The 16,535-nt window shown below is 38.9% G+C and overlaps 2 protein-coding genes across 3 annotated transcripts; both read right to left on the reverse strand.

The window, feature by feature from the left end:
- Positions 1 to 1,020: 1,020 nt before the first annotated feature.
- Positions 1,021 to 10,831, reverse strand: LOC141429232 (probable RNA-binding protein 46). Of its 2 annotated transcripts, none has more exons than XM_074089504.1 (7): positions 10,531 to 10,831; positions 7,921 to 8,039; positions 7,359 to 7,450; positions 6,878 to 6,990; positions 5,541 to 5,723; positions 4,661 to 4,824; positions 1,021 to 1,646 (listed from the first exon to the last, which is right to left on the reverse strand). In XM_074089504.1, the coding sequence occupies exons 1-7, from the start codon at positions 10,705 to 10,707 to the stop codon at positions 1,445 to 1,447; spliced, it is 1,050 nt and encodes a 349-aa protein (XP_073945605.1). In that variant the 5' UTR covers positions 10,708 to 10,831; the 3' UTR covers positions 1,021 to 1,444. The 2 variants fall into 2 exon arrangements, with proteins under 2 accessions (XP_073945605.1, XP_073945607.1); XM_074089506.1 differs by lacking the exon at positions 1,021 to 1,646 and adding an exon at positions 3,094 to 3,293.
- Positions 10,832 to 11,511: 680 nt separating this feature from the next.
- Positions 11,512 to 15,064, reverse strand: LOC141428710 (uncharacterized). Its single transcript, XM_074088717.1, has 6 exons — positions 14,930 to 15,064; positions 13,933 to 14,133; positions 12,799 to 12,956; positions 12,138 to 12,335; positions 11,951 to 12,044; positions 11,512 to 11,821 (listed from the first exon to the last, which is right to left on the reverse strand). Exons 1-6 carry the CDS (start codon positions 15,054 to 15,056, stop codon positions 11,541 to 11,543), a joined length of 1,059 nt encoding a protein of 352 aa, XP_073944818.1. The 5' UTR covers positions 15,057 to 15,064; the 3' UTR covers positions 11,512 to 11,540.
- Positions 15,065 to 16,535: the final 1,471 nt, after the last annotated feature.

Consider the following 16,535-nt stretch of genomic DNA (forward strand, 5'->3'; position numbering starts at 1 on the left):
TGAATTGCAACACCAACACCAAGCTGCCATAAAAACGTTGTAGAAATAGCTGCTTCGGTGACCATCAAAAGACATTTGCACGTGTCAACAGTAAAAATGGCAACTTAAACATGTAAACACTCTTAGTAAGCGTTTGGTTTTAGTATCAAAACGCCTGTGAAGCAAAATTAGCAAGAAACCACTTGCATGATGATCTGTATAAGGAATCGAGTAGACTACACCTTTAAACGCAAGAATCACAGCACGGAGCTTAACTAAACGTGTTTTTCAATTATTCCGCGCACAATGCCCTCGATGCTGGTTTTTAGGCATATTGGCGTTAAAATATTATGATGATCTAGAGAAAAAAGTCAGTATTTTGTATTAACTACCTAGTTAGTTAGCAGTTCTGCTTAGCAGGCGTGTTGATATTAAAACAGCGTTAGTAACAAAACAAAAACAATGAACATCAAGTCAACAGGTGCAGCATTCCTCTCACACTCCATCACAAGCACAAAACGTGTAAGACAAGACAACACATTTGCATTCTTAAACAATACATGCAATAAATTAATCAAGGATTAAAATTTAATTAATTAAGATTTATAAAAGTAGGCTGGGTGACACAGCATCATGTACTTTTAATTACTAGTAAAGTAATTGCAAGAAAATGTTTCCAGAAATATATTGAAACTAGAGAACTTTAAACCAAAGTAGACTGTAGGCCAATTTGAAGCTCTCTATCCTTCGATAATTACAAGTTATACGATTATTAACTACTAGAAAAACCGCGAACACTATATTCAGTAACGGAAGCTAAGTAGAAGTCAATAGAGGGTTAACAAGTTACAAACAGTAAACTGTTTCAAGGTTTAAATTTCCAAAAACAAAATAAGAATTCACTCTGCATAATTTGCAGGCCCTTCCCGCATTCATCAGACAATGAAATCGACAAAAATAAAGTCGCTAAATTTGTTTCAATCGAAGACATTGTTATTATCATAAAATAAACAAAAGGATGACTGGAAGGGAGAAATGAACGACACTATCTAACTAAAAGATTGTGTATTAAAGATTGTGTAGCTGTGCTGGATATGTACTCTTGAAAGTGAATTAAATTGCTCTGAATGAATCAATGGGTAGTGTACCCTCCTTACACAATTACACATACACAACAATAAGGGCCATATGTTTCACCACTCTTTTAAAGTCCTGATATTTTATGGAAGACACTATCTGTGATGCAGGGTGGACGCATAATAACCCGAGTAAACATTTATAACTTTCGCATTTCTCATCAACATCGGATATGTACGGAATAAGCTGTTCGAAAAGATCTAAGATCTACCGCTTAGGCTTAAGAGTCTCGCAACGGCTTCCGGTCTCATAATATAACAGGAATTTTGAGTGGTAAAACAGGCAAGTCTGTCGGTAGCAGTGTCACCCAGCGATAGTAGCAGTCGACTCACTGTTCGTTGTGGGGCGTGATGAACTCCTGGAGCGGGTGGCGCGCGGTCCAGGGGTTGAAGTCGTTGGCGGGGGGCGGGCGCGCGGCGGGCGGCCCGGGCGGCGCCCATACGGCGCGCTCGCCCGCGCCCAGCGCGCCGCCCAGCAGGCTCAGTGACGCCATCGACGACATCAGAGACTCCATGCCGCGCCCGTTCCATCTGCGCATCACACTGATTATAACCATCACAACTGAAATCTGTACATATAATGTGGGAAGAGCCTGCAGATTATGCAGTAAGTTCTAATTTTAAGAGTGACGTGACCGAAAGAACTGATGCCTAAGGCACAGCCTAAACCACTGGAGCTAGCAGTGGCGTGACGCCGTGCCAATTCTATCCCTTCCAAGCTGCCGATTTATTTTAATAACGTCAGTAATCAGTATGCCAAATGTTATGTACAATATCTGCGTGGTGAAGCCATCCCTAATTCACGCTCGTATCACTTTCCCGGTTGCCTAAGGAGGAGGAGGAGCCAGACTACTAATTTGGGAGACAATATATTCCTTGAGGATCACAAGGAATCACTTACAAGGGATTTTCCGAAATTCTCACAGGATAGATAGTAGGCCAGCCGTTTTAGGTTTTGCGACTGTGAATCAGAAATGATAATCCTTACTTACGTTTTTTTTTTATTCGACTGGATGGAAAACGAGAAGTGGGTCTCCTGATGGTAAGAGATCACTACTGCCCATAAACATCTGCAACACCAGGGGTATTGCAGATGCGTTGCCAACCTAGAGGCCTAAGACGGGATACCTCAAGTGCCAGTAATTTCACCGGCTGTCTTACTCTCCACGCCGAAACACAACAGTGCAAGCACTGCTGCTTCACGGCTGGATTAGCGAGCAAGATGGTGGTAGCAATCCGGGCGGACCTTGCACAAGGTCCTACCACCTGCAAAATTGATATTATAAATGCGAAAGTAACTCATCTGTATTTTTGTTTGTCTGTTGCCTCTTCACTCTAAACTAAACCCGTAAACCGATTTAGATGAATGGCATGGGTTTTTTTTTGTTGAAAACGACAAAAACAAGTTATAAAAGTGTTGTTTTTTTTCAGTTCTTATTTCATGCCCTATGTTGCAATACCATAATGTTGAGTCAGTTTGTCGTTCTGCAGGGCTAGTGCGAAACTCCAAGTTCGTATCGTGCCGTCCCTCTCGCTCTCGTATTATATAGTATAAGTTTCAGAGGGCCCGCACGACACGAACTTCGAGTTTCGTAGTAGCCCTGCCTGCTGTCACAGGAGTCTCGCGGCTGAACCGTCAAAGCTACACAGTCTATTATTCTACGCATAATAAGGAATAGTCTAAGCCACACACCTCATAACCAAACCATCAGTTTTTCCCTACACATCAGTAGACTAAGGGCGGTAGTTTCCGAGACTATGGCTGTTGAATAAATACTTCGCCGAAATGAAGAAACTTGTAAACTTGAGAAGAAACCACAGATATTGAAAAATAAAACCGGTTTCGTTCAGTTTATCTTATAAACATTATAAATTACCGGAATTAATCATTGCAATTTATTAAATGAAACTTGGAAATTAAAATTAGATATTAAAAAACGGGGTTTCTTTCAAGTTTTTTTAAACGCTAATCAGGAATTCAGGATTAGTTACCGACTCTCCGAGTATGTGCCGCTTACCACGATGGCTGGATGGACACAACTATCCAGAGATGGATCAGTCACGGTGGCCTTTGTCCTTGGCCGGCAAAGAGTTCTTCGTTCGGGGTCATAATTCGAATATTAAGTCACACCGTGCCATTTATGTACGTTTCTTCAATTTTATTATCCAAACTTGTCACTAAAATTGACAACATTTGTACCTTTTTGAAAATCTTACTAAATGAGGAAACAATTTATGTAATTTTTACGCCAAGTGTCATAAATTTTTTTGAGTATTTCTCAATTATTGAAATGAAATATTATATCAAAATTTAAAAAAATCGAACCAAAGTATATGGCTAAAAAAAACTATTTTTTTTCTAAACCAAGAGGATATCCTGCTTTAAAATTTGATAAAACGATATCTTATAAAGGGAAATTTATAATTGCCAGGGGCAATTTTTTACTATGGCAGGCCTGTCAGACCCTTTCATAAAAAAACCGGCCAAGAGCGTGTCGGACACGCCCGAAATAGGGTTCCGTAGCCATTACGAAAATATTAAGTAATATTTTTCTAAGGATTTCGTATTTTGTACGGAATATTCCAAGTTAGTATATTTTATACCTTGCTACTTACGTTTTGATATACTTACTACCATCCTGAATTTTGGAATGGAATTTTTTAATTGAATATTTTGCAAACGAATCACTGAATCGAAAATTCGTTTTAGCAACCCCCTAATGGTTTTAAAAACGATAAACGGTTATTCAAGGATAACCCACACTACAAGATTGGATGAGAAAAAAAACCCCACTTTACGTCTATGGGAAGAGGTACTTTAAAAAAGATTTTCTTCAATTTTTTATTGCACCATTTTGTCGGCATGGTTTACATATATATTCGTGCAAAATTACAGCTTTCTAGCATTGATAGTCCCTGAGCAAAGCCGCGGACGGACAGACAGACAGACAGACATGGCGAAACTATAAGGGTTCCGTTTTTGCCATTTTGGCTACGGAACCCTAAAAATGGGTTCAGCGGTTTAAGCGTGAAAAGGTATTTCATTTAGCAGATAGACAGACAGACAGTGACTATCGCATTTGTAATATTAGTAAGGAGGAGCAGAAGACTTGAAATTTGGCAGAGATATCACATAAATATCATAGAGGAGCAATATGTTTTTTTTTTTCAAATTCAGCAGAATAAGCAACTAGCTTATTTTTTTATTTTAAGATAAGGGCGAAACCACAGGACAAGGCTACTAACATAACATACAAGTCAGAAAGTCGAAGTTAGGCGGGAGGAATGGTTGTCTAGATACTAATGTATTATTATCCCCCCCCCCCCGTCACTTTCGTATGGCGTCAAATATTGACCTAGTGTAAGGTCCGTCCGAAACCCAACCACTGTCTTACTAGATACATGAGGAAAATTTATCTCAACCCACTAGACAGGCAACGGATCAGCAATCCTCGGGGTGTCGCAGGCATCCAAGGATGGTGGTGGTCTAACCATCAGATGAGGCAATCGATCGTTTGCTATGTCATAAATAATGTTATACTGACTCTGGGGGCGGCGGGTGTCGGCGCGCGGCCTCGTGGATCATGCGCAGACGGCGCGCCTGCGACCACGGCTCCAGCGTGTAGGAGGGCGCCAGCGGCGGCGCGGCCGCGCCCTCCTCGGCCACGCGGCACAGCTCCACGCCGCGCTCCGCCGTCCAGCGCCCCACCTGCACAACACGACCCATCACACGCGTCATTATTATTTAACGCATTCACTGCCACCGACGCACATATGCGTTTTCGGAACTTCGCCTAGTGCCGCTTATTCGTACATTTTGAACGCACACGTGCGTCGGTGGCACCACTGGAAGTCAGGTAAGTAGAGCTACACCTACTTTTTTGCGATGATATCATACCGTCCAGAAAAATAACATGGACTTGGTTTTATAATATCAGTTTCGTTACAATTAAAGGAATTACTAGTTTAGTTACTGTCTCATTTTCGTTACGTTTCAAAAGTTACATCTTGTTTGCAAATGACCCATGTAACATAACTTCATAGTACTTTTTTGTATATATTCTTTCATTTGAATCCTGTAGTTAACGCATTCACTTGTACGCACATAAACTTCATAGTGTCACTTTTGATGTTTGTGTGGAAGTATATTTAACTTTCGATTTTCGGCCTAGCTTAACGCATTCACCTCCGACTCACTATATGCGTTTAATCAGTCGATATACATTTGAACAGCTGAAATACATTTTGAACACTACAGATGGAAGGAATTTGGCAGTGGATGAGTCAGCGTCGGAGTCAGGTAATTGCAAACGAAGAATGAATGGTCGAATTTATCGCCACCAACTTACATATGAATCCTACAACAAAATCAAAGCTAACTAATAACTTAAGACTTTCATTTTTAGTGTAGGTGAGGGGCGTTACCTCGCGGTACTGCTTGAGCAGCTGCGGTGACTGCGGCAGCGACCAGTCGACGGCGGGGCGCGCGCCGCAACCCCACGCGGCGGCCGCGGCCGCCACCAGCGCCTTGCGCGCCATGGCGGCACCGCGGTGCGACTTGTACTCCACGATGGCGGCGCTCGACGCGATCGAGCGACGCACGCGGACCTTAGGAAAGTCGCGACCTCAGATTCATTGACTTGCCTCGAGCTATTATTTAGGTATTCTCTTCTAACTACATCCTTTTTATATTTCTACTGCGCAACAAGGTAGTAAATACGCAAAAAGGTACTCTATCTCGCGTAATTAAGATGCATATTTCGTTGATTTACGTTAACTCTTTCAGAGTGTGTTTACAGAGAAGGGCGGTCTATCGACTAGGGTTGCCAGATACAGGCATTTCATCTCCGGGACAATTCGAGGGTTACGAATTTGTTCGTTAGGTAAATACAAGCACAAAACCAATTATTTTCTTAAAAGTGACAAAATCATTAGAATTGCTCGTTTTAAAAAGTGAGTCATTTGGCAAGTCTTTTTTTAAGGACCTCAAAACAGTTCTCAGGCATGTGAATTCTGAAAACCGGCCGTCAATGTTAACCGCAGCTTCAATTTTTAGTATGGAAGGAAGTAGCTCTCGTAACTTAACTTATAAAAAAAACTAGTATTAAGTATAGTTAATTAATAGACGAAATCCGGGGACATTAAAGTGTAATTCCTGGACACGGGACAAGACACGTAATTCCGGGACAATCCCGGATGTCCCGGCCATCTATCAACAGCGGCGGCCTTAGGGGGTGGCGAACAGGGCAATCGCCCGGAGCCTCGCTCTTGCAGGGGCCTCGCGCAACAACCCAAGCAAATTTAAAAAATATAGATATTTTTTTAGGCTGGGCCCGCGTGGGAACTACGGCCCAAGCCCTCTCATTCTGAGAGGAGGCCTGTGCCCAGCAGTGGGACGTATATAGGCTGGGATGAAGATTTTATTATATTTTCGCATCACATAGGTACTTTTCACGAAGGACAAAGGGCCTCGCAAAGACCTGCCGCCCGGAGCCTCGCAATTGGTAAGGCCGCGGCTGTCTGGCAACCCTATTTATCGACAGTAGCCGGGTAGTAAATTTCAACTGGCTTTGTCTCAAGTGTTAATTTAATACAGTTTTCTTCAGTTTTATTGTAGAGTCGAGTTCATAAAGCTTCTACGTCGTGTTCAGATATTTTCGATCGAATCTTTGCTCATAAGTTTATGAATACGACTGTACCGACAAGCTAGTAAATTTTAAGAATTATTAAAAACAATAGTGTAACAACAAGATATTTCTCACCTCCTGCACTTCGTCAGTTAGCTCGTAGAGCAGACGCACGATCTCGGCAGAAGACAGGGTCGGTGGTATGCGCGAGATGAAGATGCGGCAGTTGTTGATTGAAGGGCACACGCCTGTTAAGAGGTAACCACAAACTTATATTATTGCCTGATCAAGACATTACCGGAGGAACGATCCACCAATAACCGCCAGCGTAACCTAGAGCTGGATCTTCGGTTGGGCTCGACTCGATGTTATTTTCGAACGTGTTTTCTTTTTTTGTAATGATGTTTTGGCTGAATAAACGTAATTCTAAGTAGCTTTAGGACCCCAGGGAAAGAGGTGATAAGGCATCTATCTATCCTTTGCAAGACATGTCGCCGTACTCATGCTTTTGAAATAAACTAAAGGAAAAACTCGTTATGTACTAAATTTCTGCTGATAGTTCTTACAGAAGGTACACATTTAGAAAAAATACAATATCCCGAGAAAATCCACTTACCAAGCTGCCAGGAGGGTCGGATCATGTAGTTATTGAACATGCGTATGGCGTTACTAGCCTCCGCGTCATTCGTGTACATGGCAAACGCATACCTACGGGACAAAGCAAAAATTACTTAGTTTTAATGACATTACATCAGTCAGTTCAGTATCTTAGGTTTGTTCGTCGCCGGTTTTTTACCCGGCTGCCCGAAGGAGGGTTACTTAACTGCATAGCTAAAAACCATCACTGTCTTAAACCATGTTTTCTTTAGCAGACGCATGGGATGTCAACATGACACTATTAGCACAAGGGTTCCACCCTGGTACATACGTGATTCAGTTTCCTCGGTAGGTACCTACTTATAAGTAACAGTTCTAACACGCTGGTGCAGGGTTACGAAACCTAGCTAGTTAAAAAAAACGCGGTACATAAGCGTGGTACCAGCAATGGGGCCGCCTGAATAACTCCATTTCCACCAGATTACCTAAGTTTCCGGGTTAACACGATCCCCACATGGTGCCGTCTCTCCATTCCGACTTCTAACCTGAAGATAGATCTGCCTGCATGCAAAATAACTAACCCGCGATTCCACCCAGAGAAGTTGATCATAAGCCGGAACTCGAAAAGCTCGCCAGCCTGCCGGAAAAGCGGCACCAGCGTGTCCTCGAAGCAGTCGTGCGGGATCCGACCAATGAATACCTGCCGACAGAGAAACAGACCTTAATAAATAAGTACGTACGTCTAGCTATAATTTAATCTTAGCGCTAATTTCATTAGGCATACTCTGGCTGGAGCGCAACTAATCGTGCGTTTAAGAGCGCGATCTCTTTTAAAGCGATACTTTGAGGAGAGAGTGGCCTAAGGATGGAGGTGGAGGGACAGAAAAACGTGGGCTACTACGAAACTCGAAGTTGAGGTAGCGTGGTGTGAATATGCTCAGTGCTCGTACAATTTGTCGGTAGAGTTTCACTAAATAGTTAGTACCTACTCTCGACTCGAGACAGCAATCAAACCGAATTGCTCCGAGCTATTCCGAATAATCCCGAATCCCGCCGAGCGCCAACCGAATCAAACCAAGCGATACCTATTGACTCAGTGAACGATTTCTCGAGTTTGATTGAGAGGGAGATAGCAAAAAGTAACGAAACGGTAGACTTCGTACTAGTATACTAAAAGATCTAAAGACCACATTAGTACATTTGCTTGCATTTTACTTGTTGGTAGTTGGTGTCGGGAAATCGGGAACGAGGGAGTGTCTACGCGAAAGTGCCCTCGCGCGCGAAACGCTCCGTCTGGACCGGGTCTAATGAAAACCGTGATATGGTAGGTACAGTCAAGGACTTTATTTCATGAGCCACCATGAAACCTTTTCAAAGGAAAAATCATTACGATTTTCATTGTTAGCGATGTCACTATGACATTTACGTACTGAGAAAAGGTTCCATGGCGGCTCATGAATTTAAGTCCTTGACCGTACCTACATCACGCACATCGCATTCATTTCTGTATAATGCAAGCAAACCCCTTGTCTAAACAAGATTGGCACGTCGCATTTTAATGTCGGTCTGAAAAGCACCTACCTAACTAGTGTCAATATCGCGTACCTACCTAGTCACAACAATAATGAACGTGACAAAAATGTCGTGTAGGTAGGACGTGCTCTAATGGCTGAGGCTGTTCACGGAAACGGATGGACCGATTTCGATCCGGTTTTTTTTACGTGGAAGCGAGTTTCCTTGCGGTGGTTCTTAACTATATTTGATAAAAATCAGTTCAGCCGTTTTTAAGATAAACTATGAAATGACCATGTCAGAGATCAACTTAAGTAACTCTTTTCAACTAAGTAAATGTTGGTTAGGTTATCTGAAATGACCGAAACTCAACGAGAAACTTATCACCGGTTCAACACCCGACATGTAGGAACGGGGTATTAAGTCCAGCAATGGGAAAACAATTTTTATTTTATATCGATCGATGCTTGATGCGATCGGTGGCTAGTGGCCAGTGCCACAAACAGACACACAGACACACATACCGGTCAAACTTATAACACCCCTTTTTGCGTCGGGGGTTAAAAATAGGTACGATTATAATAGGTAAGTAAGTACTTATAGATAGCGTCGTTTTGTTAGATTATTTTATAACTCTTAGCTCATGATTCAAGTCTCGTCGGTACCAACTTTTACCGGTATTTGAAGCCCTGCTGCCACCTGACTTCCACATGACGTACATGTGCGTTCAAAATTAATGCATAATTATGACAGCGCAACTGGGCGAAGTCTCGAAAACGCATATATGCGTCGGTGGCAGTGAATGAGTTAATGGTAACGACGCTATTGAAGTCGAAAACCCTCAACATTGTCATTTCAAAATTCAATATCTTAAGATGGCTGAACCGATTATAATAAAACAGCTATGAACCACCGCAAGTAAACTCGTATTCACGAAAAATCATCGGTCCATCTGAGCTACGATGGGTCACGTCACGTCACGATGTCAGACAGACATTGGCGTCAAACTAACGCCCCACTTTGCGTTGGATTTAACCTCCAACTAAGCGTCCAGAGCTTCTTTTGCGATGTGAAAATGCTTTGCTTTACTCTGCCACAGAGGTAACTTATGAGGGGCTCAGCACCGTCCCACTAAAAATAACTAATAATTTGTCAATATGGGCGCACCATGGGATCGCGGACATACATTCAATCATGACATGAAGGCGTCGAGACCCGAGCTGGCCTAAGCAAGAACCGAGTAAATGATAAATGTGGCCTATAACTGGCACATTCACATACATTCCTATTGAAGTACCTAGGTAGGTAGTCTAAATTGTAGTACCCTAGCTGGGTGGAACGAGAGCATAATGAATCACTGACAAAACTTAATTCTATACTTATTAGGTTCATAACCAAAAAAAAGATAAGCATGACAAAATTTTAGCGGGAAAGTGTTAAGTAGCATTCTTCTAGTCTGATAAATTGAAACCAGGGAAAATCACATTTGGTCAGCTGTGGACTGGAATAGTTGCATCTAAATGATAATCACTGAATTAGGTGTCTAACAAGGAATTCTAGTATGTGGATACATACTGCGATCACGAATAATAATAGACATAGACTAGACGGACCCACCTACCTATGACAGTCCCGGCGGCGCGGCGCCTCGATTCAAATCAGGACTTGATCTTTCTTACCTCACAGTTTCTCGATGGCTCCGGCCCGGACCATGCATGAGGAGCTTTCCTGTAGATCCTCTGTCCATTTATTTGCGTAAGTGTATAAGATGTGTTATTTTCTGTTAGAGATAATAATCTCGATGATAATTCATGTTGATTTACTTCACTACACGAATAATGCTTAACAGGAGGCATTTTAGCCAATATAAATTAATCTTAAATAATACGTTCGAAAATAATTTATAGGTCCCACTAACTACACCAACGCGTTATCCGTGCGTCTGCGTTCCAAAAAGAAACGAAATACGCGAACGATTTTTGACAACTCGTGAATAGAAAATGGCGAAACAAATTTCAAAATGGTGGAAGTGACCTTCAAAGCTTTCACATTTTGATCATTTAATTATTAAATATCATAAAATCACATAAACCTTATCATGATATTAAAAAAAATACTTGAAATATTAAGACATATATTTATTTATGAACCATATTGTCTTAAAAGTAATAAAAACTATTAGTTGCTTTTATAAAGTGCTACACCGGAAATTAAAGTTAGTTGAAGTGAAAATAACAAAAGTTTTGAATTTGGAATTATCCGTTACATTTTGTTTCTCAAACAAACTAAGTCATACGTATAAACCTTTTTTAGAGCATAAATTGGTAAATAAATAAACATAATTAATACAAATATTTACAATAGTGCTCGTCTGCTCGTGCACGCAAATTATGGTGATCACGTTTATCGCAATCGAAAAGATTTTTATAAAATAAAGCTTGGCATTCATCGCACTTTTTTTAATTTTTATTATTAAAAGGTTTCTTTTTTCTCAAAGAAAGTAGAACTTAAAAATATTTCACTTTATATTCAAGTTTCTCTTATTATAAAAAAAGGAAAGAAGAAACAGCAAATAATTAAGTGCTGTTATTGATAGAATAATATTGTTATTATTAATTGATCGAGCATATTATATTTCTGTTGATTGCTAAATAAAATGATTGTCTATCATAGTCAACTAAATTTCATGCTAATTGTGTAATTGTGACAAAACTAAGTAAGAATAACTTATGATTAAAGCGATAGAAGGTTTTTCAGTAGCCATGCCACGCTTGGAAAGCTCACTAAGGTCGATACTAAATCTCAACTGCATTCTTAAAACATATAATCGTTGTGTCATGAGCTCCATTCTCATTATTTGCTGTTTTGTGAAAAATGTTAACTTCTTTTGTGAAATCGTTTTCATCACGTTTACAGTTATTGCCGGAATGGCCTCCAATTGTAGCGAACCTATGTCTCGTTCTGGTATGCCTATAAATAGAAAACTACAGATATAGTATATTAGATTGTCCGAACTCGATCGACATTTTGGACAAAGTCCTGTTCCTGCTGTACTAGGGTTACTAAATACTAGGCTACGCTAGAAGTGCCAATACTAACATTTCAATAATCCATCAAGTTGAGATACTTCATGGGACGTCCATAGGTACGGCTCACCGTAAGCATCTGGATGAACTGCTATATCGTATAAGGTCTGTGAGAAATAAGAAAACAATTTACGTAATAATAGTTAAAAACGTTGCCCATACTTGCACTGATTTGATGTAGATTTAATAGTAATAAGTACCTTAACTTGAGCTTCATTACATTGATGAAGCTTCCCTAGCACATCAGAGTTTAGCTCTTTCATAATAGTAGGCGTAATTTTTTGGAGATCACAAGGAGGAAAGCCACATAGCAAGTAGCCTAGCCCGTTTACATTACTTCCATTCATGTACCACGAATTCCCGTAGTAGCGCCTATAAGCGGATATTAGTACCCCGATCTAAAATTATAACAAATTATTATTTTATTATTAGTCTAGTACAAAATAAATAATTATTTAATAAAAAATATTATTATCATCAGTTGAGTCGAATTTCCGGGATGGAATTCCCAAAAATTACATCGTGTCGTTGATTACATTGTATGCCACATTTCATGATCCTAAATCCAGGGGTTGAGATTTTATCCCGATCCCATGAGAAAGTCTGGATAAAAAATAGCCTATCTATACATATTTGTATTATTTCAAAAGTCCAGCTATCTACATACAAAAAAAACGAAATTTTAGCGTGAAGAAGTAACAAAAACATTCTCGTAAACTTCCGCATTTATAATAAGTATTAGTAAGTAGGATTATACCAACAAGAAGATAACTGTGACCTTTGCGCGCATTATCGTTTTCCTAATTTGAATAGCTCTTTAAGCCTAAGAGCCAAAGTGAAATGAAATATTTGGTAAACTACCTTTCGCCGATGTAAACCAATTTTAAAGTTAGCGAAGTATTTGAGAACGGACGGGTCTCCCATATTAGTATAATATAGGTCCTCTTCTGGTACGACATTCAAAAGTGACCCAAATGCTAAAAATTCCCTTCCTTGTAAATAGGCCGCTGTTTTTCCATCTGCAAATAGTACAATAAAATATCTATAGGAGTCAAATATACTCAGCGGCACAAAATTTGGCCCAATCTACATGCAAAATTACCTATTACCGCATACATTTCAGGTTTCAGGGCTAAATTTTTTGCCGCTCAGTATATTTACATTATATCATATATATTTTAGGCTAAATGAATCGGCAACGTCAACTTCCAATATAGGTAGAGTCGATTACGCGTGCCGTGATTCTTAATACAATGTCATTAAATGTCTAATGTTGACAAAATCACGCGTCTTCGTGGATAGCACTGCCCTGCACTTTGACTTTTTACCCGACTGACCGAAGGAGGGTTATGTTTTTCGAGCGTATGTATGTATGTATGTATGTCCATTCCTTTTGATCCTCGCTGCAGCCTAAACGACTGGACGGATTTTAACATATGAGATATCTTTGGATTTGTCATAACTGTCGGAGTCCGCGTTCGCGAAAAAAAAATGTCTGAGGAATTAAAAAATGTATTGTAACAATTTGGGTACAAAATGAAAGTTAATTTGTCCATTCTAAATATATATGGGTTATAATAGGTACTTTAATCTATTATTTTCACAAAAATATCAAAAAAGTATGAAATAAAACAATAAATTAAAAAAAAACTGCCTTAAAAAAACTAAAAGGAAGAAAATACGTCTACTGAGCTAATTTAAATTGCAACAATCGGGACCCATTCAAATCAAGACCAGCTTGAAAATTCTTAGTTATGAATATACTGATTTGTTGTGCTAAATAAAGAATATTTGTTTTGTACTTTATTGTAATATGATTAGTTTTCTCCGTAAGATAGGAACAATCATTCTGAGAAGAGGCTTGTGCCTTGCAGTAGAGTATATAGGTCCAGATGGTGATGATAATTTGCTATATAATACAAGTGTTTTTTTGTAGTTTTAATTCAATTTACTTAGATTTTTTTTCTTTGATTATTAAAGTATGTTTTTTTTTACCTGTAATAATGTCCCATGCTTGTAAAACTTTCTTGATTGGGATTAACTGTTTCTTAGTATTACTTAAAATGTGTAGAATGGTTTCGGCATCCAGTCTCATAAATGAATCGGGAGGTCCGAAAAATATTATGTTCATTGACACTTCAGGCTCCATCTGAATCTCCAGTTCATCATAAAAATCTTCATATGTGTCGATATTTTCTGTTACATTCATCCACGCATTACATTAAAGCGCGGCGGTTCCATGTGGTATACAGTATGTTATTATGCATATGCTATAAAATACCCTATCTATAAAAATCCAGTGTAAGTCCAGGTCCTAACGAAACGATGTAAAAGCGGAGCCCTGTTTGTATATTGTTTGGTCAATCAGCCCTTAGTTTTTAATAAATAATAATAATAAATAAATATCACGGGACACTTGACACCAATTGACCTAGTCCCAAACTAAGCAAAGCTTGTACTTTGGACACTAGGCAACGGATAAACATACTTATATAAGACTTATATAGATAAATACATACTCAAATACATATTTAACATCCAAGACCCGAGAACAAACATTCGTATTATTCATACAAATATCTGCCCAGCCGGAATTCGAATTGTATTCATTTTTATTAAATGTCACTGTAGTATAGTTTCAATAAAAATACACGTTATGTATCAATTTCAGGTGTCATCTATTAAAGTTTTTGAGATACAGTCCTGTGACAGACAGACGGAAGAATAGACGTTATAGCGACATTATTAGGGTTAAAAATACTGTACTTAGCACGTGCATCAGGGGTCCGCAGTAGGTCTGTCTGTAAACATATTAATAAGGAAATTTGCAAAAAAAAATTTGTACAGGGTTCCGTGGAATTGTTTAAATTGTGAAAGTGGTCCGTGACTGCAAAAAGTTTAAGAAACCCTGATTAAGATTATTGTTTCTTGTATCTACAGTACCGCTACTGTTAGTCCAACGCATATGAATACTATTAGATTCGACCCAAACCTTTTTCTGAATTGGCAATGACGGAATTTTTGTCATTTTCATATTTTTCAGCCATTTCTTCTAAAGATTTCGTTGTTTCAGCTATTATATTTGGAATGAGCCACATTAATACAAATAAACCTCGCATAGTTTTTGTGGGTACTGTATACAATTTATAAGAATATAAAACTCATCATATTATTTTTATTTGCTTGACTACTGAGAAACTAGTTGGCATCGAAATATTTTTTAGTAACTAACTGAAAGTACTGATCACGTTAAGCAGGAGAAATTGACTCACACGTCGTGTTCAATAATAGCCGCTCTATATAGTACATGCTACCTCTCCGCCCCGGCTCCGCACGGGTACAATATTCAAAATAGTTTGCACGGGTAAAATTTTCAAAAAACTGGCCACGTGCGAGTCGGACTCACGCACGAAGGGTTCCGTACCGTTATCTATACAACTAGATTAGACATTAGCAAAAAACGGCAATTAAATAAGAACTAAACGGCAACAAATAATTATTAATTTTTAAAACGAATATACAACTAAATATTCTATGAATATTTCAAGCGTCTACCTGTTGCAGTCATTAATATCGAGTAAAAAACGGCAAAAAAACACGTTTGTTGTATGGAGCCCCACTTAAATATTTATTTTATTTTGTTTTTAGTATTTATTATTAGAGCGATACGATAAACACGGTTCATGAGATCCAGCCTGGTGACACACAGACAAACAGTGGAGCCTTAGTAATAGGGTCCCGTTTTTATATTATTATTATATTTTTTACCCTTTGGGTACGGGACCCTAAAAAGTTCTCTTATCAAGGGCACTTCACACACATTTTTCAGCTCCATTTCCTAAAAACTACACCCCACCCGCGCGAAGCCAGGGCGCGTCGGTGTAAATACATTTTTTGGTTAGATTGATATTTTTAAATTCGTAATATCTTTTGACTGGAACGTCCGATTTAAATAATTAAAAAAGTAATCTTTAGGTATTGAAACAGATTTACTTGGATAAGGATTAATACAAAGGGATGAATAAAGTGGTCTGATTTTAGTCGGCATTTTCATCAATTTGTAAAATGTAAGAAAGTAGCTATAATGACATAACTACAATAGTTGGACAAATGGTATCGCACTATAGGTATTTTTTTATATTCATATATTCTTTAATATTATAGAACATTTTTTTGTTCTATCTTTAATATTTTCCGTAGCGCATGCGATGAAAGACATTTATGGCAATTTTTTTACACCTTGGGTTACATTACTGAAGTTTTGGTACGAATCCCTAATTTTTTTTTTATTTAATATAGCTTGTCACTCACAGATAGTGTGGCTTCCCAACGCTGAAAGAATATTTTTAATCGGTCCAGTAGTTTCGGAACCTATTCAATGCAAACAAACAAACAAAAATTCAAATCTTTCCTGTTTATAATATAAGTTTAGACTAGGAAATTCTTGAACAGAAGTAACAGACAGACAAAAGTTCGTTTTAGTATCAAATACTGGATCGTGAATGGTAAGCTTTTAATTTTTTTTTTTAATTTGCACCGTTGGCAATGGCAAGCGCAAGCCATCACTGTCAAAAGTGTCAAACAAATGTCACCCGTCA

This window comes from Choristoneura fumiferana, chromosome 6 (genome assembly GCF_025370935.1).
Source record: "Choristoneura fumiferana chromosome 6, NRCan_CFum_1, whole genome shotgun sequence".
NCBI lineage: Eukaryota > Metazoa > Arthropoda > Insecta > Lepidoptera > Tortricidae > Choristoneura > Choristoneura fumiferana.